Source organism: Heterocephalus glaber, unplaced genomic scaffold (genome assembly GCF_053883595.1).
Source record: "Heterocephalus glaber isolate CG9 unplaced genomic scaffold, H.glaber_assembly_v1.0 deba00001719, whole genome shotgun sequence".
In the NCBI taxonomy this organism is placed as follows: Eukaryota; Metazoa; Chordata; class Mammalia; order Rodentia; family Bathyergidae; genus Heterocephalus; species Heterocephalus glaber.
Genome location: NW_028258432.1, coordinates 6,860,531 through 6,885,083, shown reverse-complemented (window position 1 = coordinate 6,885,083; position 24,553 = coordinate 6,860,531). Strand labels below are relative to the sequence as shown.

The following is a 24,553-nucleotide window of genomic DNA, read 5'->3' as shown; positions in this document are numbered from 1 at the left end:
GTTGGCTATTGTGAGGAGTGCCACCATGAACATTTGTTTAGCAGTTTTAGTGTGGACATATGTTTTCCACCCTTTTGGTTATATATACCAAGGAGAGGAATTGTGAGGTCACAGGGTAATTCAGTCTAAATTTTTCTGGAGAACTGCTGAAGTGTCTTTGCACAATGGCTGAGCCATTGTACACATTCCCACTGACAGTCTTTGAGGACACCAACTTCACATCCTCGCCAGCATTATTCTCCATTATTATGGTTATTATTACTATGCTACTAATGGGGCTTTCAGTTGCATTCCCCTAATAACTAATGATGCACAGTGAATGTCTTTTCACGTTATTGTTAGCCCTTCTTTGAAGAAATGTCATTTCAAGTCATTTATAATTGAGTTGTCTTTTTGTTGTCAAGGTGTGTTTTTACATATTCTGAATACTAAATTCATTATACACATGATTTGAAGATACTGTGTTTGCAGCAGTCTTTTGACTTAACATATTGATTTTGTTTATGCTACCCTTTTATACGAAGGCAATATTAAAAGTCCCAGATTAGGTTTCCTTTTTCTTATTATAGTGCTGGGGAACAAAGCCAGGACCTTGTGTTAGACAGTTTTTAACTCCGTATTTCCAAATAGAAAATGCAACAATGTAAACATCAAAATAGGAGCTAAGTGAAACAGTGCGGCAAGTTGCAGGGGTGGGGGAAAGGGAATCATGTCAAATGTTTAAAATTGATGCTAGATGAGAAGAAAACATTAAAAATATAGAAATTATTTTCCTGGAATTAAATACATTAATTACAAGAAAAAATAAGGAGGATGAAAAGTAATAAAAAAATCTTAAAGTTATAAGAACAATTTTTCCCAAAAATTTATGACCATTTTTATTTCAGATGGGCTCAATCATGAGACAAACTTAAAAGGAACATAAATTAACTTATTTGTTTGAGTTTGAGGTCTTAATTGGCAACACAGATATTTGAATTTAAAATAACTTTTGGTAAACTAAGTATGAATCTTCAATACTGTTCTTACTTACAAAAAAGGGATGATATGAATGAACCTATACACAGACTGCTGGTGGGTATGCAGATGGTAAAAACCTTCTGGTCTTGCTGAAACTTGCAGAAGAAAAACACGAGAAAGTGTGCAGCTTTTAGAAGTGCCAGCCAAATGAAATATGATTACTGCCATATGATTTGTATCAACTCCAGTTAGCAAAGTTACAGTGAATCATTTCTTTAGATATATGGTTTTTGAACCGTACCAGTGAAGATATCAGAAGTTTGTTTTTAAGTCAATTCGATTTTATATGCACTTCTTGAAAGTCAAAATAACCTGAAAATATATTTTTAATGCCTATAGAATTGTACTTTGTAAAAGAGAGGGGGCACACTTTCTATCTGTTTAAATATATTTTGGCAGGTTGCCTGACATTTAGTTTTTATTATAATGTAATAAATTATTATTGCTACCACCTATATGATCTATATGTTATGAATACTGTAGTTTCTCAGAAGAGACTAATAAAACAGTTTAGGCTGTCTGTTAAGAACAGTGAGGACAGGGCCGGGGATTTAGCTCAGTGGTTCCGCCACATGCCTCATAAGCAGAAGGTCATGAGTTCGATTCCCAGTACCAAAAAAAGAGAGAAAAGAACAATGAGGACATTTATTTCCTCTGGAAGGAACAAGATCATCTTAATATCTTCCAGTAGCACCTCCCAGAGATAGGTTCTAATTGGAAGTACCAGTTCTCTGATGGTTTTCCTGGGCTCTTCCTCACACTAACCCCGAATTATAAACTTAAACTGGCCCTGTGTATCACCACTCATCACTTGTATTAGGCTTATATCGTCTTTGTTTTTTGACTTCCTAGTGCTGTTTGAAAGAAATGGCCATAATGTCTGGCTTGCTTGGTGAGTCCCCAGTACTGAACACAGAACACAATACACTGTCAGTGCTTAGCGTGTATTTAGAGAATGACTTATTCATTGATGTTGATATTTTGTTAATTTATTAGCTTAAGAAAAGTTGGTGAAAGGTGCATTTAAAATACATACATTTATATAGTTAAAAATACAAAACAGGGCTGGAGATTTAGCTCAGTGGTTCTGCCGCCTGCCTTGCAAGCGCAAGGTCCTGAGTTCGATCCCCAGTACCAAAACAAACAAACAAACAAACAAAAATCCTGAAAGGAAATAAAATGCAATACTTGGAGACAGGTAAAGTGGAAAGAATGAGGCACTTATTAGGGAGGTGGAAGCAGGGTAGAGTTGCTTTTTTCTTTGCAGGGCTAGGACTCAAACTCGGGGCCTTGTGATTCTAGGCAATTGCTCTACTGCTGAGCTACATTCCCAGCTATTGCAGTACTGATTTGATTTTGCTGAGGACAAGTGGAAGAATAATGCTGGAGACTTCCCACTAAGTACTCACTGTGTGTGTATGTGTTTGTGTGTGGGTGTTGTGTAGTTTTTGGGGGGGATCATTTTTTTTGTACTAGAGATTGAACCCAGGACCTTTTCATTGAGCCACGCCCCCCCCCTTTACTGAGACAGGGTCTCACTAACTTGTTCAGACTGGGGTCGCATTTTCGGTGCTCTTGCCTGAGCTCCCCCTCCCCTGCCCCAGAATACTGGGATGCCAGCTGCCACCATCCCCAGCTCCTGATGGTAAACAGAGGACTGGCTTGAATTACTATAAGAAAAAATAGAGAGTCCTGATCTTACTATATTCTAAGAGTAGACCCACAGCTATTGAATGAAAGTTCTGTATCCTGGGATCCAAAACTACCAGAGCATACTCTGTATACTCTGAATCTTTTCTTTTTTCTTTCTCAAAGGTAACTGTAGTACTTAGGCAATTGCACTGGGGAAAGAAATATATTCAAAACTTTTGGATTTGTAAACACTAGACACTAACTCTGAGCCAGAGTTTCTTTGCTGTGCGTAACACTGCTTTGGGCTCTATGGTTGTGGAGTTGGAAGGGACCTTAGTACTCATCAATGTCCTATGCTCCACTTTTTAGATGAAGAAATAGATCAGCAACAGCAACATGGAGTGATTCTTTCTGGTAGGGCTGGGCTTAGAATTCGGATCCACTGCCTCTGGTCCCGTGGGAAGAGGCACTAGCTCCTTTAAAAATAATCGCTGCTGCTTTAATAGCACGAGCACCTGTTCTTTCAGCTTCCACAAGAGAGCAGCTATTAATTTCTCCTTCACCAAAGCTGAACTGCTGAAGTGTATGAATATCAGTATGGTTCTGACCGCGGCAAAGCCACGGAGGCTAAATGTTGGAGGAGGCATCACACTGCTAGAATCCGACAAATCGCCCCACCCAACTACAAGAAAAGCTCAAGTGACACCAATCAGTCAGACAGTGGTGAAATTCGGGATGCCCTACTGACCTCGCCCCATCCGGCCATGTGGCCAAAGCTTCAGCCCACCAGCGCAGGTGTGGCAAGCGCTGCCCCAGCCTCTGAGTTCTTCCTCTCCTGGTCTGGGACCCACGGCGGCCAGGACTCCAGTGGCTGGGAGCTAGAGACTTCCTCTGTGAAATGGAAATCCATTATAACCCTTTGGGAAGTTTCGAGAACCAAACCTAGTTTAGTTTGCATCTGTTACCATGACTGTTATTGTGCTGGTAAGGCCTGGATTGGTTAAATGTTTCCGCCAGCGCCTCTCCGCGCCGGCGGCTGCCTGCCCAGGCCACACCTCCCGGTGTACTGGAAAGCAGGGCTGCAGGGCGCCCCGGGGAGTACCGGTGGAGGCGAGGCGTCGCAGCACGCATGCGCGCCGGGGCGCCGGTTTTTAAGAGCGCAGCGGCCGCGCCGAGCGGGCGGAGTCCGAGCTGGTCCGGCACCCGGTGAGGCGAGAGTGAGGGCGGTTGCCGCCCGTAGCCCTGAGGACTGAAACTTACGTGGGAGGCTCCCAGTGGTGTGCACCTCCCGAGGGCGCACCAGCAACGGAGAGAGGGGACGGTGGGACCGCCTGCAGCCAGGGACCCGGGCTGCCCTCCTAGACCCGCGCCCAGCAGCGATCGCGGCCGCTGCTAGCCCGGCGGGCTCCTGGGACCCTCGCCTGCGCCCTGGACCTCCCCGGGCGGCGTGCGCTGGAGGAGTGACTGCCGGCCCCGCGGAGCGGAACTTGGCCGCTGCACCCCAAGGGCCGCCCGTGAGCGCGGCGGGAGCCATGGGGACCCAGCTGGGAGCCCCAGCGCTTGAGCTCGGCTGCCCGCTGCACTTGCTGCCGGGAGTCCTGCGCGCTCTGCCCGCCTGCCGCGCTGCTTCTCGCCGTTGGAGAGCAGAATAAAGGAGGGGAGACCGCCCCACGCGCGCGGGACCCGGAGGCCGAACCCCTCCTGCAGCTATCGGCAGCGGTCCGACCAGTGGTCACTGGCTCTAGCGAGCGTCCCCTCGGGGATGCGCGGGCCGGGTCCCAGCGCGGGTGAAGACTCCAGGGCTTGCGGGACCGCAGCCCGAGACGCCCTTTGACCTTGCGTTCCGAGAGAGGTCTGTCCGAGACTGCTCTGCCAAGGCACCCTCTACCGGGGACGGAGCCACCAGGCAGAGGAAGGGGATGACTTAGGAGCCCCGGACCCTGCTGCCGGGCGTCCGCGGCTCTGCCTTGGCAGAAGGGAGTGTCCCGTGGGGAAAGCGCCGCGCAAAGGACAGTCATCGAAGAGGCCCCTGGGTCGCCCAGACCACTCTGCGTCTTCTGGAGACGCCTCGCCCGAGCCCAGCGTGGTGCCATGTGGGGCGCACACCGCGCGCCCCCCGCCTCTGCCCGCGCCGCCGCTTTGCTCCTGCCGCTGCTGCTAGCTGCCGTGCTGGCGGCGGGGGCACGGGCCAGCGGCGAGTACTGCCACGGCTGGCTTGACGCGCAGGGCGTCTGGCGCATCGGCTTCCAGTGCCCGGAGCGCTTCGACGGCGGCGACGCCACCATCTGCTGCGGCAGCTGCGCGTTGCGCTACTGCTGCTCCAGCGCCGAGGCGCGCCTGGACCAAGGCGGCTGCGACAACGACCACCAGCAGGGCGCGAGCGAGCCTGGCCGGGCGGACAAAGACGGCCCTGATGGCTCGGCAGGTAGGGCGGCCCCGGACGCAGCGCGAAAGGGGAGGACGTTGGCTTTGTTTGGGCTGCACGGACCTGGGAGACCGGGCGGGGGGGGGGGCGGACTTGGGAGCATTGAGATCTCAGGAAAGGGCCTCCAGCCAGGAGGCGGAACCTGTGTTCTTTCTCACCCACCAATTTGTGCGAAGTGGCGTACCAGTTCGCCAACCAGGGCCTCAGTTTCCCCATCTGACAGCTAAAGGGTGGCATGGCTTGGATTTTCCAAAGAAAAATCACACACCTAAGGCAGTGTGGGCCACAGACAGCTCCCAGATTCTTTCTGTTTAGCACCTTGTGCCCCTGCTATGTCCCATGCCTCCACTTAACTTCTTGAGGATACCCAAAGACATGGCTAGCGCCCAGTTCTGAGACAGCCTGACACGGACACTTCCTTGAACGTTCATCAGAAGGCAGGCAGCTCCTGAGGGGCTTTCCGGTAATGGACTTTACCAAGCCCCTAGAGATTCAACCCCTCCTGGCCACGTGGGCTGCCTCTCACCAGGTTAGACTTAATAAGTGTGACATCGGAGCTGTGCCCAACCTTTCTCTTTGTGGCTTTGATTTTTTTTATTGCATATTTTTTAAAGTGTGCAAGCTACAGTTGAAAAATAAACTTGTGAAGAACAATTGCTAGGTTGTACTTCCTCCACTCTTCAAAGCCTTCCCAGACTGCATCCACTGGAAAGTCTACACCGTGTGTGTGTGTGTGTGTGTGTGTGTGTGTGTGTGTGTGTGTGTGTGTGTTTAGGGGATTGGGAGAGGTAGAGGTAAAATGCAAGCCTGTCCCAGAGGGGGCTTCTCCTCTTTTCTGTGCCACTGTTAGTTAAGTAGATAACTTTTTACCAGCACCTTGAGCCCAGGCTTGGAGCTGTTTGAGTGCAGGCATCTTGTGGTTTCTGTGTTTATAGAACTGTCTCTGGGGCCTGGTAAGAGTCAGCACTTTCCAGTGCTATTTTCTTTGCAGTCAAGCGTTTTATTAACATGCTATTCCCATTGTCCCGGGCTGCTTTGAATCTGGGAGAAGAGAACTCTGGAATTTTAGTAAAGGTGCCATCTTAAAATGCACACTCAGCCTTGCAGAGTGTGTGGGCTCTGAATAAAGCCTGAAAAAATCAACCAGAGCCCAAACTGCTACATTAAGGTGTCTGTTAAGTTGGGCTCATTAACGATCTCTAAAAAGTTGGGATGGCTTTGGACAAATCAGTAGGCAGCACACTTATGACGCTTGTGTTGTTTGTGGGTGCCATCTTCATTCTGCATTTAAATCTTTTCCCTTAAAAAAATCCTTTCAGATGGCTTCTACAGTGAAGGACAACATGCCTAATTAAGCCTGTGGGCTGGGGGTGGGGCTTATAGTTGCACAGCATTCTTTACCCCTGTGTAGTTATTTACACTTCCAATTAAAAATCCTGGAAAGAGAACAGTAATTTCTTCCCTGTACTCATTATGCAGACTGAGACTGCTGTCAGCTAGTTTTTGCTGTAGTGTTAGGGATAAAACATTTTTTTCTTACTATCGTTTGTTTACCTCTTAATTACAAATCTGGGGCTGATATCTGAATTTAGAGATTGAACTATTTATAGCATGTGTAGGAAAAAAGCACGCACCCATGGCTCCAGTCTGCCCTAGTTAGCCTGTAGAAATAGGATAATTAGAATAAGGATGGTGCGGGGCCAGCAGTTCTGTGGACTGCAGCAGGTTCTACCTGCCAACAGGGCACTATATATATATAGAGAGAGAGAACTGGCTGTGTTCAGCAGCAAAGCTCAGGATGGTCTTCTGCTGCCAACCTTTGGTTAAGTATATACCTCTAAAGAACGGTTCACTTACAAGGCATCATTTCTCTGGGATTCTAAAAATCTGCACTCCAGGGACACAGTCAAAGGACCATAATTAAGAAAGCACATGGCTCTACAGGACAGTCAGTATCTGCAACTCTAATCTCAAAGGGTCGGATGGGCTCCTTCCTAAAAGGCTATCCCATCTGACTGTGTGCTGCCACTGTGCCAGCAGGACCAGTGAGTCCTATCCTCATGTATTTGCCAATCAAATAGTCAGGGAGGGCTGGCTGGAGCTTAGTGGTTGTGTGCTTGCTTAGCATGCCCAAAGCTTGCGTTCAATCTTTAATACCAAGAAAAAAATCAGGGAAATACAGAACACACCAAAACGCAGGACAGGTTTTTAACATGTGGTGGAATTTCATAACAGTGACTCAGGCTTTCTGCAGGCTCCCCTTGCTTACCTCTACCCCAAAGGCCCATGTCTGTATTCTAAAGCTTTGTAGTAACATCCCAGTGGCTCCCAGAGCCTTTTAAGAAAATAATTTAAAAATGGAGTTCACTACTGGTGTTCCTATAAGGTTTTTATATTTGCATTTTATGGTTTTATTTTTCAGAACAAACCCTGCTTGCTCAATATGATGATCATGGCTTTCTACACTGCAGACTTCCCTGTGTAGTTCTGTTCACAAAACTTCGGGCATACCCTCACTGCCAGTCACCCAGATCTTCCCTACATGCCCTCTTGGTTCTTGCAGGCCACTCCACGGAACAAGTATCCTGTCACTCCTGACACTTGTTCTCAATATACCTTCCCATCACTGAGTTTTTGCTTGTGCATTTATTTTTTGACAGATACACAGTAATTACACATATTTACAGATGATGATGTGATGGTTTGATGAATATATCAATTGGGTAATGATCAATGCAGGGTAATTAGCATATCTATTACCTTAAAATTGTATCATTTCTTTAAAGTGAGTATATTCTTAACTGTACTCACCTTACTGAGCCGTTGGACACCAGAACTTATTGCTCCTAGCTAGTTGTAACTTTATACCCAGTGACTTCCTATGTCTACTTCCCTGCTACTCCCAGGCTCTGAAAACCATTATTCTACTCTCAAATTCTATACCAACTTTTTAGATTTGTGGAGGTTTTTAAATTTTTTTCCCCTTCCTTGATCTCCTATGCCTTATACCCTTTTAGAAAATTATGGCATCTCAGAGTCTCAGTTAAATTATTGATTTATCTGCCCATTAAAAAAGAACTTGCTTATAAATGAGAAGAGAGAAATTTTCAAGGAATGTAAAAGACTTACTGAAAAAAAAATCTAAGCAACTTAAATTCCCTGTTACTCTGCAGATCCTGTAACTATCTGCTAGGGCAGTTCAATTATTGTAGGAAGGTTTAGAACCATACCAGTTTTAACACAATAACCCCATATTTTGCCAAAACTCTTATATTTGCCTCTGACATTGCAGTAGGTGAATGTAATGGTAAATATTAGCAGTTTGGCTTCCTTGGGCTGACCTGCCACACCTATAGGGTCTTGACCCTTTCCCAAGCAATCAATAAAGCCTAGCTCAAGTTAGGCATTGTTAAAGGCTTTTTTTTTCTTTGTACCAGCGATTGAACTTGGGACCTCGTGCTTGAGAGGCAGGTGGCAGCACCACTGAGCTAAATCCCTGGTCAAGTTAGGCATTGTTAACATGAACAGCCAGCCCAGCCTAATCCTGTGATTCTGGGTCTCAGTGCTCTCCTTTACCCATTAGCACTGCCAGTCACTGTTTGTTTTTTTATTCCTGCATTCTTAGAGTAAATCATAACGTGTTTCTGGCCTTCTCTCCAGTCCCCATCTACGTGCCATTCCTCATCGTTGGCTCCGTGTTTGTTGCCTTTATCATCTTGGGATCCCTCGTGGCGGCCTGTTGTTGCAGATGCCTCCGGCCGAAGCAGGAGCCCCAGCAGAGCCGAGCCCCGGGAGGGAACCGCTTGATGGAGACCATCCCCATGATCCCCAGTGCCAGCACCTCCAGGGGCTCATCTTCCCGCCAGTCCAGCACGGCTGCCAGTTCCAGCTCCAGTGCCAACTCGGGAGCCCGGGCACCCCCAACAAGATCACAGACCAACTGTTGTTTGCCCGAGGGAACCATGAACAACGTGTATGTCAACATGCCCACAAATTTCTCCGTGCTGAACTGTCAGCAGGCCACCCAGATTGTGCCTCATCAAGGGCAGTACCTGCATCCACCTTACGTAGGATACACAGTACAGCACGACTCTGTGCCCATGACACCAGTGCCCCCTTTCATGGACGGCCTGCAGCCTGGCTACAGACAGATCCAGGGCTCCTTCCCACACACCAACAGTGATCAGAAGATGTATCCTGCAGTGACGGTATAGCTCACAGGCCACCTGCTGCTTCCTTCACGAGACTGGAGAGAACTGGGCTGGATTTCTGAGGTGGAATTTCCCACCTGTTGGTGGTATTCATGGCACGATTCTTTTGTATGACTTCATTTGCCCCTAAACTGTGTGAAAACATCTCTGAATTAGCATTTCTGGGTATGTTTCATTCAGTGTATCACTGATTCATGATGCAAAACAATATCCACAGGAGTTGCTGCCTGTATTGTTATTGAGTAGGTGGCAGCTGCTTGAGCCCTTAAGCGCCCTTGCGTTGTGGTTGTCAGAATTTTTTAAACTGATAGATTAAGGGATTTTATTATATCATTATTATTTTTTTGTTTTTAATTATACAAGAGTGGAAATACCTGTTAACTCCCTTTTTCCTGGGCCACTTTTTCTTTTTTAAAATTAGCACAATAAGGTTGAAGGGAAGATGTAAATAATACAATTATAAAAAGAAACCTGTTCGAACTCTGTGAGATTAGGCATGAATCTCAGTATTCCACAGGCACATCTTAGTTTTGCTGTAAAAAGATATATATATAGTCTATTTTTGTGCTTTTGGGGGGCCTATTTTGTGCTTTTTTTTAACCTTGTGTAGAGATCTTATTACAAAATGATTTTCTACATTAAAAGAGACTGAAAGAAATTATACAGTTAGTGAAGGTGGACATTTCAGGACTCTGGCATTATTTTAATCTTGAAGTAGTGGGTGGTATAGTAATCAAACTTGATGGTATTGTAATATTCTGGCTTTACAGTGACATCTGAGAAGTAATCAGATTTTTTACAATGAAATCATAAACTATCACCTGCTACTTCTCTGAGTTACCAATAATTTTGCCATGTGATATGACTTGGCATTTTGTTCTGTTTGGTTTTCAGATCCCTTGTCCATTATAGTGCCAAGGGCAGTTAATTACTGTAGTTATAAATGAAGAAAAGTATTTCTACCTAGATCTGATAAGACACTTGTTTTAAGTATAAAAGTTCAAAGAAATGTGTTATAAAGATACTTAGTATAGCTCCTCAGCCGTAAACTGAGACACGGGGTGAAATTTAAACCTCAGGCATGAATTACTTTGTAAATTATGTTTTTTTAATACTCTCATTATCAAAATGACTCATTTTTCAGGCAGTAGTGACTATTAAGTCAAGAGAAAAGTATTTCAAAGGGATATTGGCTTTCCTTTCCAATAGCTCATTTTTTTTCTTTCTGACCTCAACAAGCTCTGTATTCATTACCAATGCTCTGGATTACCAAATTCAAGTGAATTTATTTGTGCATTACAGAAAATGTTTAAGTGTGTGCAAGTAAATTTCTAATTGCTAGCAAAAGCAAGATTTATAATTAAAACAAATTGTTGTAAGATATGGTCTTTCACACATTTATATCTATGTCTGTCACCTGTTCTTCTATCATCTATCATCTGTCTCATGACTGAATAATATTAAACCATTGTTGGAAAATGGTATCAATGAAGATAATCAAAAATGTTTAATAACCAAAGGTAGGAGAAAATCATTTTACTTTTTAATAAATATTTTACGGTATGAATTCCTAGGGGAGTGGGTTTTTAAAAAATTCTGATGTATTTGTTAATTTTTTCAGATGGTCAAGTAGATCTATTGATAGAACACAATTATTAAAAATCATAAATACTGCACTCTAGGGCCAAGAGCACTGCAGAAAGCGGTCTAGGAAGTTTAAATATGTGTTCTCTGAGCCAATGAGTATTATTTTTTATTCTGTGGAAAATGTGGACAACACAAAAGAGACAGTTCTTTTGCTATCATGATATCATCAAGCTAATGTATTCTCTATACGGTTTCAATGGAGGAGTCCTACTTACCCAAGGAAGTCAAATTCCTAGCACCTTTGAATTGAAAGGGACCTTAGAAATCATGTATCCCAGGGCTTGGCAGTCTTTTTCAGTAAAGCCTCAGAGAGTAAATGTTGGGCTTTTAGCAACTATTCAGCTACACAGGTAGCACAGAAGCAGCTCGATGATCCATAAACAATGGGGGATGCCTACGTTCCAATAACACTGAAATTTGAATTTCACAAAATTTTCCTATGTCACAAAGTATTATTTTTTAAACTTTGGGCCAGGGATTTAGCTCAGTGGTGCCGTCACCTACCTCACAAGTACAAGGTCCTGAGTTTGATCCCCAGTACCAACCCCCCCTTCCCAAACCCCCCAAACTTTCCCCCAACCATTTCAAAAGGTAAAACCCACCGGAAGCTCTAGGTCTGTACAGAACCAAGCAGTGAGGTGGACTTGGCCTGTGGGCTCTCAGTGGCCAGGCCCTCATCTGTGCCAGCTCCTTCCCATGCAGGTGTCACTTCTGTGCTGTTCTTGGCAGCCTTTGCAAAACAGGGAGTGCTTGCTTCTCTTGCTTGAAAATATCTACTTTTTCCTCCTTTTGCTACATGGTAATTAAAAGTGCCACAATTAAAGTAAAAGTGCATTTTAATAAAATGAAATTTACCACGTTGAATACTGTTTGGTTTTTCCAAACATATAACATCATTACAAACAACTGATAAACTTTTGTGTTTTGATAAGAACTGGAGAAATCTGGTAAAATAGAAGGTCAAATACCTGGTTTAAGTACACTTTCCTTCTCATAAAATACAAAAAACTGATCCTATAATGTGTAATTAGCACTCAGTAGAAATATTTTACAGTGTATTGAAAAAACAGCATTTACAGATAAAAAAGTAGTTTGCTGTTGTACATTTTCTGCAGTATTTAAACTGTGTTGGTTCATGGTGGTTCTCGGGTAGTCTCTATTTTTAGGAGAGAAAATTAGGCCTTTCATTGCAAGGAAGAAGAAACTAACTAGCTCTTTGTGCTTACTGAAGAGTGGAAATTACCCATTTCCACAAGTTCTGCCGTTGCAGGAAGAAGTTAAAGTATAGCAGTATCAGTCTGGGAGTGTAGCTTAGTGGTAGAACCAGGAAAGTTAGAACTTGATTCATGATGACAGCCAGGGTAGATGGTCACAAATGGACTGAACTCAGAGAAAGTCTGATTATGGTAGTCAAGGATAAGATGGGAAAGAATTTGGAATAAGAGGTTCTCAGAATGGTGTCATTAAAATGTGCAAAATGTGTCTTACTGCCATCTCCAGGGCAGATGTCTGTGGTCTGTGCATGGGAGAGCATGTGAGAATCTGAGAACAAAGGGTGACGATGGCAGCCAGAAAAACTGAGCAGAATACAAGTATCCTGGGCTCCTGGCGGCCCACAGGACTCAACTGAATTGCTGCTAAGTAAAAAACGTCTTGGCAGCAATGGCTCAGTGAAACTTCTAGAATTTGAGGAAGCATGGTCACTTCCCCGTGGTGCTTATTTCTCTTTCTTTTTGAGTAAGAGAGTGCTCAAAGCCTGGGAGGAAGCTGCATGATGTCACAGGGTTCTTGTCTTGAGCAGAGGAGTCTCAAGGCATAGAGCGGATGGTGGCATTGGCATTAAAAACATACCAGTGTGCCACTTCCTGGGGCATATGGGAGAAGGGGCAGGGAGACCTGAGTACTGGCTGGGCCTGGCCACAGGGACGCCTAATTTTGGGCTCAACTTCCGGAGCATCTTTTAGGTTTACATGGAGAAGCCCACATTTTACAAGGAGGAATGCAGTACGCACACACGGAAGAAGACCTTTCCTCAGTCCTCGCCACCTGCTGGGAGTGACGCGGCACCAGAGCCGATGAGTGAAATTGATGAGAAGACAGAATGGTGTGTTTATGAGCCTACCTTCCCACTGGGTGGGACTTGGCGGAAGCATCAGTCTACTTTTGATGATACTTCATAAAGAGACAAAAAAGGACTTTCAGAGCTGGTTCCGAAAGTGACAGAAGCGATAGGATAAGAGTCTGAAGTGAAGGAGAGTATTTCACCGTAATAAAGTTTCTAAAAATTCAACATTCATATATTTTGACCATACTTTATACCTTATCAGGTAATTTTAATTTTACTTTTTGACGTACACTGAATCATTTTATTTTTCTACTCAATTCATTACAACTATACATAATGTTTAGCTTGAGAAAACATCACTCTGATCAAGAGATAGGAAAAATCCAGTTGAAAGCTCCCTTGGAAGGTAAGTGCTCCACTGGCATAGATTTGTTCCCCTGGCTTTGAACTTCACACAGTGTCTTTACACAGTGTGGACTCTCATCTGGCTTTCACTCCACATTATGGCTATTGTGGGGTGGATAGTAGCTTGTTCTTTTCATTAATGTGTAGCATCCCATTATAAGAGACATACTGATTATCTGCTATACTGTTCGTGGGCATGTGGGTTCTTCTCAGTTTTGTGCTGTCAGGAACATTTTTTAACCTGCCTCCTGGTGAGTGTAAGTGCTCAGTTCTCTCAAATGGGATTTCAGGAAGGGAACTGTTGTCATAGGAAGTAGGTATATTTACCCGAGTAGACATGGCCGTCATCACCCCCATTTCTGTATAAGAAATTGGTTTGAACCATGTGTGTTGACATGTTCTATAGTCTCAGCTATTTTGGAGACTGAGGCAGGAGAATCCTTTGAGCCCATGACAAAACTGCAAGCCTCTCTCAAAACAGTTGGTTAAATAAGTTTTTGAACTGAAACAGCAAGAGATGCTTGGTGCTGTTCCGAGGTGGTAGAAACTTTAAGAGCTAGGGCCTAGTGGAAGGGTGATAGGTTACTGAGGACGTGCCCTCCAAAGGCATATTGGGTCCCCAGCCCTTCCTCTTCCTGTTTCTTGTGCTCTGGCATGAGGTTATGAGGTGGAATGGTTGGCTTTGCCATGTGCTCCCCGCCATGATGTATGGCTTTGTCATAGTCCCAAAAGCAACCAGACTTACTACATAGACTGAAGTCTCTGAAACTGCATACCAAAGCAGACATTTCCTCTCTATAAGTTGATTGCCTCAGCTCTTTGTTCCAGTGACAGAAAGCCGACTCACAGACTTGGTTTCCATGTTGTTATCCACCAACCCTCAGAGTACCGGAATGAGAAGCAGCATCGATGGCAGTCAGCCTTGCCTCCGGTTCTTTCATGTGTACTTGACATTATTCCTCTTTATTCTCATTCCCATAGCACTAGCTCATGTCCTTACACCAATGGGCTTGATAGCATATCTACTTCTGTATATGTCCCCATTAGATAGTATAGTCTTTGATGGTAGAAATCAAGACTTTGCCATGCCTAAATGACTCCTTGGCCTCTAGTACCTGCCTGCATACAGTATACTCACCACTAATATTTGTGGGGATAGAAAAATATTTGGGAATTAGAATATTAAGAATTTCAAAAGAAGGGTCCCCTAGGCTAAAGCAATACTGCACTTATGTAAACATAGCATCGAGTATCAGTGGGCATTGTATAGGCCAGGTCACAGGCCTTTCTTTGATTACCAAAGTTTTCAAGATGGGCGTACTGGTCACTCCCTCAATTCAGGGGCATTTAGAAAGTACTGGGGCCAACTCTCAGAGGGTTGGGTCAGCAGATGGGTTATGTCAGCAGAAGCGTTTTTATTCTTTGCAGTGCTGGGATCTCCAAGGGTCTGTTGCACGGCAGGTTCCACCCCTGAGCTACACCACCTCCCCCAGCAGAAAAGCTTTTAATCACACAGAGTTTAATGTATGCACACCAACTGTTGGGAAAATTGAGGAAAACCCAGGAAGCTTTTGTCTACAATTAATTTAGAATTTCAAATCAGAAAGCATTTGTTTTTTGGAGTGTGTGTTGGAGAAATACTAGCAGCACTACATTTTGTAAGTAGCACTAATAACAATGATCTAGAAATTACCTGGACAGAACATTCCAATTCAAGGCTCAGGTCAAGGCTGTGGCTCTGAGCATAGCCTATGCACCCTGCCTTTAAATATCTATCACTCTGAAGCCAGGTATGGTGGCTTATGTCTATAATCCCAGCACTCTGGGAGGCTGAGGCAGGAGGATGGCAAGCTTGAGCCCAGCTTGGGCAACATAGGGCTAACCTGTCTCAAAAAATAAAACATACAAAACCACTGGGGGTGTAATTCAATGCAAAGGCTGTGGGTCCAATTCTCAGTAGCACAAAAACAAAACACAAGACAAACAAACAAAAGCATACCTTATCACTTGGGAATCTCAAGTGCAGTTAATTGTGGCTGAAGACAAAGTATTGAGGCCAATCTTCAAGAATATTAAAAAGTGTCTTTGGACATGTAGCCTACTTTTAATATATGAAAGCCTAATGTTTGTGAGCTGGACTAGATGTGCTTTGCTTTTGTTTTTGGTCTTGGGGATTGAACCTAAGGACTTCACACTGATCTGTATCCCCAGCAACCCCCCCCGCCCCACATCTTTTAAAATTTAGTTTTGAGGCAGAGTCTTCCTAATTTGCCAAGCTGCCCAGGGTGGGCTCAAACTTGGCATCTTCCTGGCTCAGCCTCCCAGAGTGCTGAGATTATAGACATACACTGCCACACCTGGCTTGGACTATATGTATTTGATGCTCATAGCTTTGATAGGTGAATGGATTTGACTCCTTTGGTAATATAGGTTGAATATCCCTTACCTGAAATGCTTGGGACCAGAAATATATCACATTTCAGATCTTTTCAGATTTGAGAACTTTGTACATAATGAGTTACCTGGTGATGGGACCCAAGTCTAAATACCAAATGCATTTATACTTATTCCTAAGGATAGTTTTATACAATATTTTACTAACTTCATGCATGAAATATAGTTTCACAGTGTGGGATTTTCCACTTGTGGCATCATGTTGGTACTGAAAAAGTTCTGGATTTTGGAACAGTTTGGATTTTTGCATTAGGGATGCTCGATCTGTATTTATAGACATACAGAAATACAGAAAGTGGACAGAGATAGCCTTTCTTTCTTTAATAATTTAAGGCTGGGGTGTCACTTGCCTACTCCACGCGAAGCCCTAGGTGCAATAACTAGCACTGAAGAAAGAGGGTAAAATAACTGCTTCATGTCATGCTTTCATGCCTGGTGAAGGAGTCTGTACTGCCCCATCTTGGTCCACACAGATACTGACTTGCACCAGGATGAGGGAAGTGACCGAGGGAAGAGTCTGCACACAATTCTTTCCTTTGACTGGGCATAGCCAAACTCGGTGTGACCTCCTAGACCCTCTCCTCATGGACAGTCCTGGCACAGGAGCGCAGAGCTCCAGTTCACCAGCAAATCGGACCCCTGCCAGTGCCCAGTGCTACCCGGCCCTCAGCTCTGGAGCTCTATACCTGCTGACAAAACCCTGTGTGACAGTCCCAAGTCCCTACGGCAGTAACTGCTTATTAGGTGGAAAAGGAAATTCCAAAGTAAAACACAGTCCAATCATTTACCTTAATAAAAGATTTATTTGAAACAGGTTTGTGCAGACATATACCAGTTGACAGGATTGATCAAAGCCACAAATCACTAAATTCTCCAAACACCTTTAAACATACAAGGAGATGTCCTTCATTTGTATTCACTGCAGGAGGGAACGTAGCTCCACTTCTATGTGCTGCTCTAAGTTAACAACCAGAGGACATTAATAGGTCGGGAAAATGGTTACACTTCTAGAGGGAGGGAACAAAAAACCCCACCAGCCTTGGAAGCGCTCACTGCTCTGCTGGGAGCCAATTAACCATGCCCCTGCAGCCTGTTCCCTCTGCATAACCAGATTGAAACCTCCCCATCCCAAACAATATTTAGGCAATTCTAGCACAGATGTGACAGTGGATAGGAGAGCACATGGCTCTCCTTGCATGAGAAAGACACCACAAAGACGCTCCATTCAAACACAGCAATGTAATGATGTGCAGGCATGCAAGAACGATGGGCTCACCCTGCAGCTGGCAGCCCTGCTGTAGCTGCCTGGATTTCCCTGGAGAATGAGGCCCGCACGGAAACAGCCTGGCCTGTCTCTAGACTTGGCCATCACTGGCAACACGGGAGAGGGAACAGGAGAGGGAATAGGAGAGCAGAGGGAGCAGTTTTCGACTTTATATTTATGTTTTAGTGAGAAACCAAATGAGCCAAATGAGTACTGGTGTGTGTGTATATGTGTGTGTGTGTGTGTGTGTGTGTGGTACTGGGGATCAAACCCAGGGGTTTTCACATTTCCAGCAAGAGCCCCCTCACCCCACCCAATGGGGCTCTTTTTTAAAAAAACATAACAATTACACATATTTATAAGGTATGGTGCAGGGATCTTGTTGGAAGGAGACTCTTACAACGGGACAGGTTTTCTTTTTCTGTTATTTGTTGTTTACTGATTCACCTGCAACTGTACACCCAGTTATTTCTAGGAACACTACTGTATCCATTTGCTTGGCAAGTAGGCTGACAATCTGCTCTTTGTCTCTCTGTCTTCCGGGCTTTTTCCTTCTGCATGGAGGAGGTTACCTGTACTTGGGTCTTGATAAGCTCTCTTGATCCCTAAGTTTCCTGGGCAGGGTTATTTGGATAGTGCTATTATTTCATCTTTCTTCTTCTTATTTCTTCCATAAATCATAACCACCTGACATTTTGTTTCTGTTAAAACAAACAATTCCCTTTTCTTTCTTTAGCTAGGTCAGAAGAAAGGCCTGTGGGCTAATCTTTTGAGCATGTTTTTCTTGGTCCGATGTCTGGGAGAAAACGTAGAGTAGGTACCGTATCTGGAGGCTGCTAGAGAGAGAGACTGTCATTGGAGAATAAGCCAGCCTGGGTGTAAAAAGAATCACCCTTTCGTCTTCTCTCTCTCGGCAGTGTGGAGGTGTTTGTCCTAGGTTGACAATGGAGGATCATACTTGGGATGAGGTAATGGGTGAGCACGCCCTTCTTGTCTCTCATGTGTTTGTAGCTTCTGACAGCTTAGATTCATGTTGATTTCATACCCTTTTTCTTCCACTGAAGAAATCATTCATACTCATTGGGAGAGGGGGGTGGGCATGGAAAGGTGGACTGTTGGACAGTTTGGGATGCTGAGAAAAAGTGAACAAATGAAGGACATACACCAAGTTGAGTGTCGCTAGTCCATTCCTTTTAAGAATACTGAATAGTGTCACTATGGGGTCTTTAGGGCTCAGTTCTAGGACCACTTCCGTCTTCCTTGCCCTTCCAAGTGGAGAAATTGCTCATATGAGTTAATAATGTCCCCCTAGGCTATCCTGAGACAGATAACTAACTGCCTAGAGCCAATGAAGAACCATCAACTGGGTCGGGGATTTAGCTCAGTGGTTCCACCGCCTGCCTCGCAAGTGCAAGGACCTGAGTTCGATCCCCGGTACCAAAAAAAAAAAAAAAAAACATCAACAAAACTGACCGACGTATTTTTTTTTGAAAGGAGGGCCCTTTAAATATCTCCTTTATTCTTCTATTTGCTCATTTAAGCATTTGCTTGAAGAAAGTAATGAGTGTAACAGGGAATGCCATGTTTTGACTTCACCTGATAAACTCATTTCTTTGCCAAGTTATTATTTTAGGCTCTGCTTAGCCAGCTTCCTTGTGCACATTTTTTTTTTTTTATGGATCCCAGGAGATGAAGGCTACATTTCAAATGCTGAAGCTAAATCACTCCTTGAGTTACTTTGCGACGATGACCCTGGGCAGTAATCCAAACCCTGACTGAAATGGGTGTAGTCCTTTCACAGGTTCAAAACTAAAGAATACCTTATCTTACAGCAGAATTTTGCATACATTATATTCAACTTACAGTTTAAGACATGCATCCTTAGGAACAGGAATATCTGATAGAAAATTCTCTTACGGCTAAAAAAGTGGGGAGGTCATTTTTATAACAAACAGATTATAGGCTATAATTTTTTTAAATATTCAAACTTGAAGCCTGTATTCTAAATGGTCATATGCATTTTCAGACATTAGCTGCCTAGACTCGCTTTTCTTTTCATCATTCACTACTTCTTGATGAGTTATGGCTGATTTTTGCTTCCAGCTCCCTATAGCAAACCCGAAGCCTTGTTGCGGAAGAGAAATTATCAACAGAGTTCTCAGCCAAGCTCTGCTGAATCCTAGTACACTTTTTAAAGATATTTCTCTACAAAGTTAAAGAAATGCCATCCCTTTTCTCCAAAACTTGGATTTTGTGTGGTACCCCGATTCAAGTAAGTCACATTTTTGTTTTTGTGTGTATACATATGCATTGGGAGATGAGAGAAAATAATGCTGGTCAAGAAACCTGGAATATTCTGCATTGAGACAGGACAGACACATCAGCTACACTCTCCAAATTATTACAAAGCCCACTCTGAGCAGCAAGTCGTGTTTATACAGACTTCTGGGCAGAAACAAGTAGCTTCTCCCGGTCCCTTTCTCCCTCCACCATGTGTTTTCTATAGCCACCGATGGGAATGGGTGTCAGCGTGGCAGGGCTCAGAACTAAGCTCAGAGAATGACCTGTCTTGCCTGTTTGCAGTCAGCCAGAACAGGACAGCCTCAAACAGGAGCCAGCTGTCTGCATACAGCTTAAAGGTTTGCCTGGGTGGGTTCTTCTAACTCAGTCCAGCCTACCGGCAGGCACTGAAGTGCTGACTGAGTCTGACCTTCTGGCCTGGGAGTCACTTACTGTGTGGGAGTACGATAAGTCCCATGTGACATTTCCACTGAGCTGACAACCAGATATGCAACCCAGTCCAGTCCACTCTGCTCCCTGGGGAGGGGTTGTGTGTGACACTCTGACCTCAATTTACAAGATAGGACAAATGACACAGCCCCTAGCTGGCCCGGGACAAATATTATACATCACTCGTCATGACAGCTGCCTTGCCTAGAAACCCAGTGTAGTCATTGGTCTATAAGAAAGCTTGATCACATGAGAGAATAAATAGAAAGGATCCCTTCTAGAAATGTTTTCTTTTGTGTACAAACCTCATTATTGTGCTGATTGTTTAGTCTACTTCACAAAGAAGAGGAAAATGTACTTCAATCCCAGAAAATGCAAACTGTACTTTAACATAGAATATAAAATAAAAAGCAAAAACACAGACAAAAACTACCTCTAAACACAAACACATTTCCTCCGCAAATCTGATTTGAAAGGCTTCAAGTGCAAGAAAGGGCTGTTTGACGAATAAGTGAGTTTTCATTCAATCTTTCCAAATCAGCTTTGTCCCCAGATGAAAGAAAAGAAATTGTCAAGATGCCTATTGCACTTTCAATTCTAATTTCCCTTTCTCCTCTGTATATGGGCCCTTACCTTTCTACACGTGCAGTAAAGAATTACACCTTGCTTTGCTGTGTTAATCTCCTGTCCGCATCCCCGCATGGCAGTCTTTAGGGATTCAAATCGCTGAGTGCTCTAGTTTTTAAACATGTTTTATTTGCCTTAGAGAGGAAGGGAAGAAAACCTTCAGAGCCACTCTGTTAACTGCTCTGTCAGCCCTTTCTGCATCCTGGTCACCTCACAAGTGAGAATTAGTTTGCTTAAGTCAGTGCAAATTGGATTCTAGGTTATTTCAACATCCAGTAAGCTGTGAATGTTCCAAAAACAAAGGGTTAGGAAACAGAGTGCACTATTGTTTTATTTCCCAAGTTAGCACACTATTCCTCAAGGAATTGTGCCATTTTAACCAGTAACAGTTGCCCAGATGTATTTAAATCACCAAGAAATCTGGTTGGGTTACCAAAGAGGAGGCGACGTACCTCCAGGGGTCAGTTATTGAGGGTTCCAGGTTCTCCCATGCCTGCCTGTGGGTTCTGTCCAGTCCAGAACGTGGGGAAGTCCGTGACCTGTGTTCCCCTTCCTTGTCTCAGAACTCAGGAGAAGCCTGTGCCAAAGCTGACTGGATAAATAAAGGAAAGGATAGAAGTATTTTAAAAATGGGCATTTCCTTGAGATGTTTGGAATTCTTTTCACTAAAACTGTGTGGCAAGGTCTTGTCCATAGGTGGCCGATCATCTCAACTGTCCGGGCCTCTGTGTGAGACTATCTACTGGGAAGATTTGGCGGAAATGTCCTCTGTGTCTGCCTCCAATCCTGGGCGCACTGCACTGCCTCTGAGGACGTCTGTGGTCATCTTCCTCAGAGTCTCAAGGCCTTCTACTCTCCCTCTGGGTTTGTGCCTCCTGATTCTAGAGCTAGAGAGTGACAGGTATCTCCTTTCACTTGCAAGCATGTTATAAATTCATTTGTTTCCCAGCAGTGAAATTCTAGAATGTGCTCTGAGCACCCCAGGAAACAAGCATGGTTCTGAGGTGGCTCTAAGACCCAATGATCAGGGAGAGAGATGAGTACTCCTAGCCAAAGCAGGGCAGAGGGATCCTCCCACCACCCTGGCCCTCAGGATCCCTGGTCAGAAAGGGGTAAATGTCTAGGATATGTGTAAAATAGCAATGTTTCTCCTCTTTAGTTACAGAATTAAATGAGTGATGGAGGAGGGGATTTCTGGCATCCATATCTGAATCTGCAGCGCAACAAGGGAAAGTGCAATTTAGGGTGGGCTTCACGCCAGCTGCATGCACCAAGCCCAGTGGCCAGACACACAGAAGGACTGACGATGAGGGGCACCCAGACAATAGCGGCAGGACCAATTAGCCAGCTGGCACCTAGAAAGGTGCAGGAGACCCTATGGGGCACCAGCTAAATGGCCTTCCTGGGAATGTGGCTAAGAGGTCCAAAGAAATGTTCTCAAGTTTACCCCCAGCAAAACAGAGATTTTTGTGATTTCACTGCAATCAAGAAGTTTATGCCGCTTCATACAAACAAAACAGGAACGCAAGGAAGCAAGCAACCTGCCTAAGGTGAGGTTTTCTTGCTGACCCTTGGAACTAATCTGTGAGTTAACAAACAGGAAGTAAGTGTGCCCCAATCCAATTACACAGGACAGATCTCTCATGCAACATCAAACCCCTTTCTCTTTCTCCCAGAACAACTAGTAATGATGTTTAAATATTGGTGAAACATAGTGTTTTTAATTTCACACCTCGCAGAGCACAGCTGAATGCTTCATAACAACATAAACAAAAGTTTAGGCCAAGCGCTGAAGACAAATTGGGAGGGAAAAAAATGGCTTTCCCTGCGGTCTGTGCTCAGGGCTTGCAAAGGAATATATAACGAACAAACTGGTTGGCTAAGGCCACAGAAATGTGTTTTCGGGTTGTTCTGGCTGTGGACACCAGTCCCTTCTGACAAAGAAGTGCTAACACTGGATACAACAGACAGTATCTCCTCCCTTGGGCCAGTTGGGAAAAGTTGCATCTTATTTCTTCTTTGACTTCTTTTTGGTGGTGTCGTAAGCTCGAACTATTTCTTCCTGAGTAACAGCTCCATGTTCTTCTTGGGAAAAGGCATACCCATCTGCAAGAGACACACAGGAGGAGGTGGGTGATGAGGCAAAGAACTCTAGGTTTAAGGCCAGGCACTTTGAGTGACGATCACAGCTGAACTGCATGTAGCCTTGGGTGGAGGGGTCTAACAGGAAGACAGCTGTGACCATACAGGGGACCCCTGGGCAGTGGGGGTGCGGTGGCAAGGCGCTCAGGGAGGGCCTTGCCTGTTTTCTGGTGCCATAACAAATACTATAGACTGAGTAGATTATGAACAGTGAAATTTATTTGGTTTATAGTTCTGCAGTCTGGGAAGTCCAGGATTGAAGGGCTGAAACCGTGAGGGTCTTTATGCATTGTAACATGGTGGAGTGGCAACAGGCTCCTGAGATGACTAGAGTACTCCCTTGGTGGCAGCATGTGTAGAGCCCTCGTGACCTACTCACCTCTTTGAGTTCCCCATCGTTTTTTCTTTTTTTTTTTTTTTGTACCAGGGATTGAACTCAGGACCTTGCGCTTGGCAGGCAGGCAGCAGAACCACTGAGCTAAATCCTCAGCCCCTCATCTTTTAACACTGTGACAATGGCAATTATATTTCAACATGAATTTTAGAGGGGGCATTCCCATCATAGCAGGTGGGTTTATTATTTCTGGGAGGCTGCAGTTGAGCTTTGTGTGGGCAGCACTGGCAGAAGGTCACTGGTCCCTGTCTCCGTTTTCCCACTGCCAATCAAGAGGAAATGATGCTTCCACCTGCCTCATGCTGCAAGCTGACCCACTAACTTATGAAGCATCAGGAAAACACCCACAATGTTAATAGTGAAATCTGGCACAGCTGGCATCCGTATGATGTTTGGAGCATTGCTGTTTTTAAATTAGACTAATTTGGACTGGTAATAAGTAACTGAAGTGGGTTTATTTCCATGTAAAGAAAGACAAAGAATTTAAGAGCTGGAGGTGTGGTCACGGGAAGACCAGTTCGTACAATCAGCTCACACCGTGGCAATAAGGTCAATCATCACCAGCCCCCTCTAAGTACTGTGTGTACAAAGCACTATTCTACATTTTGCTTGCAGGTAGCTCATTCAATCCTCTCGGCAAGCCTCTGAGACATGTGCTACAGATGGGGAAACAGGCTCAGATACTGTATTTTTGTGACTTCTACAAGGTCGTAGGCTGAATGAGTGGCAGAGTTGGGAAGCAAACCCAGGAGTGGGGACAGTGGGCCCGCACCTTACTGCACTGCCAGCTCTGGAAGAGATCTGGTGCTCACAAGCTCAAAGCAGGGCTTTTCTTCTAATTGTTCCTTCCCATGGAGAAGACACTGGCCAGACTCACCCTCCCTTGGCTGGCTAACTCTTCTCTGTGGCTTCCTGGCCCTTCTACAGGGCATGCCTACCAGACACCACCAAAGAAAGCTCAAGCTCAGGTGGGCCACCCCGGGGACAAGGACTGTGGAGGTGGCCTGTGGTCAACTGAGGACACAGAGGCTGAGCAGCAGGGAGGACAGCTGGCACCTGGAGGCCCCAACTGGGAAGAACTGTCTCTCCGTGAAGGCAGAACTAGCCCAATAGGAGCTGAGAGGTCAGAGAAGGAGTCTTCTCTAGGGGACTTCCCTTGGCCTGCTTACGTGGACTTCCAACAAAACACAATCTACAAGCCAAGAAGTCTCACCACATGGCAGCCATGGGGTAGCAGCTTCCAGACCAGTGTAAGCCCTCACACAGCCAGGCACAAGCGTGAGACTGGAGCTGGAGCCAGCCTTAGGAGGAGGCTCTGTTTCTCCCGGCCCCAGGCACAAAGCCCAGGCAGTGCACTTGAACTTCCTTAGGGAGCTCTCCATGCAGGTGTCTGTGCTTTGATTCTCACAGCTGCTCAGTCTTCTTAGGATCTGCTTCTGAGCCCTGAAGAACCAGTACTGACTCTCATCTCTGTTCCTCTGAGACCTTTTGGGTTTTTGCCACACTGCTTGATCAGAGGTCACCAGGGATGAGAAAC

At 44.8% G+C, this 24,553-nt stretch overlaps 2 protein-coding genes across 6 annotated transcripts in view; one reads left to right on the top strand and one right to left on the bottom strand.

Annotated features, from left to right (window-relative positions):
- The first annotated feature begins 3,790 nt into the window (after nt 1-3,790).
- Shisa2 (shisa family member 2) lies at nt 3,791-11,799 on the top strand. The gene is made up of 2 exons (XM_004854825.4): nt 3,791-5,077; nt 8,738-11,799. The coding sequence occupies exons 1-2, from the start codon at nt 4,744-4,746 to the stop codon at nt 9,289-9,291; spliced, it is 888 nt and encodes a 295-aa protein (XP_004854882.1). The 5' UTR covers nt 3,791-4,743; the 3' UTR covers nt 9,292-11,799.
- Nucleotides 11,800-16,642: 4,843 nt separating this feature from the next.
- Atp8a2 (ATPase phospholipid transporting 8A2) overlaps nt 16,643-24,553 on the bottom strand; it is a 641,036-nt gene continuing 633,125 nt past the window's right edge. For all 5 annotated transcript variants that reach the window (XM_087199399.1, XM_087199396.1, XM_087199392.1 and 2 more), the window contains one exon: nt 16,643-22,586. In XM_087199399.1, the coding sequence (XP_087055525.1) occupies nt 22,489-22,586 (98 nt within the window). In that variant the 3' untranslated portion in view covers nt 16,643-22,488. The remainder of the gene's footprint in view (nt 22,587-24,553) is intronic.

What these genes read in the sequence shown, in the direction of transcription:
- Shisa2 (XM_004854825.4), top strand. Translation starts at nt 4,744, where the DNA reads ATGTGGGGCGCACACCGCGCGCCCCCCGCCTCTGCCCGCGCCGCCGCT. An exon ending in CGGCCCTGATGGCTCGGCAG is followed by an intron (nt 5,078 to 8,737) that starts GTAGGGCGGCCC and finishes CCTTCTCTCCAG; the next exon opens with TCCCCATCTACGTGCCATTC.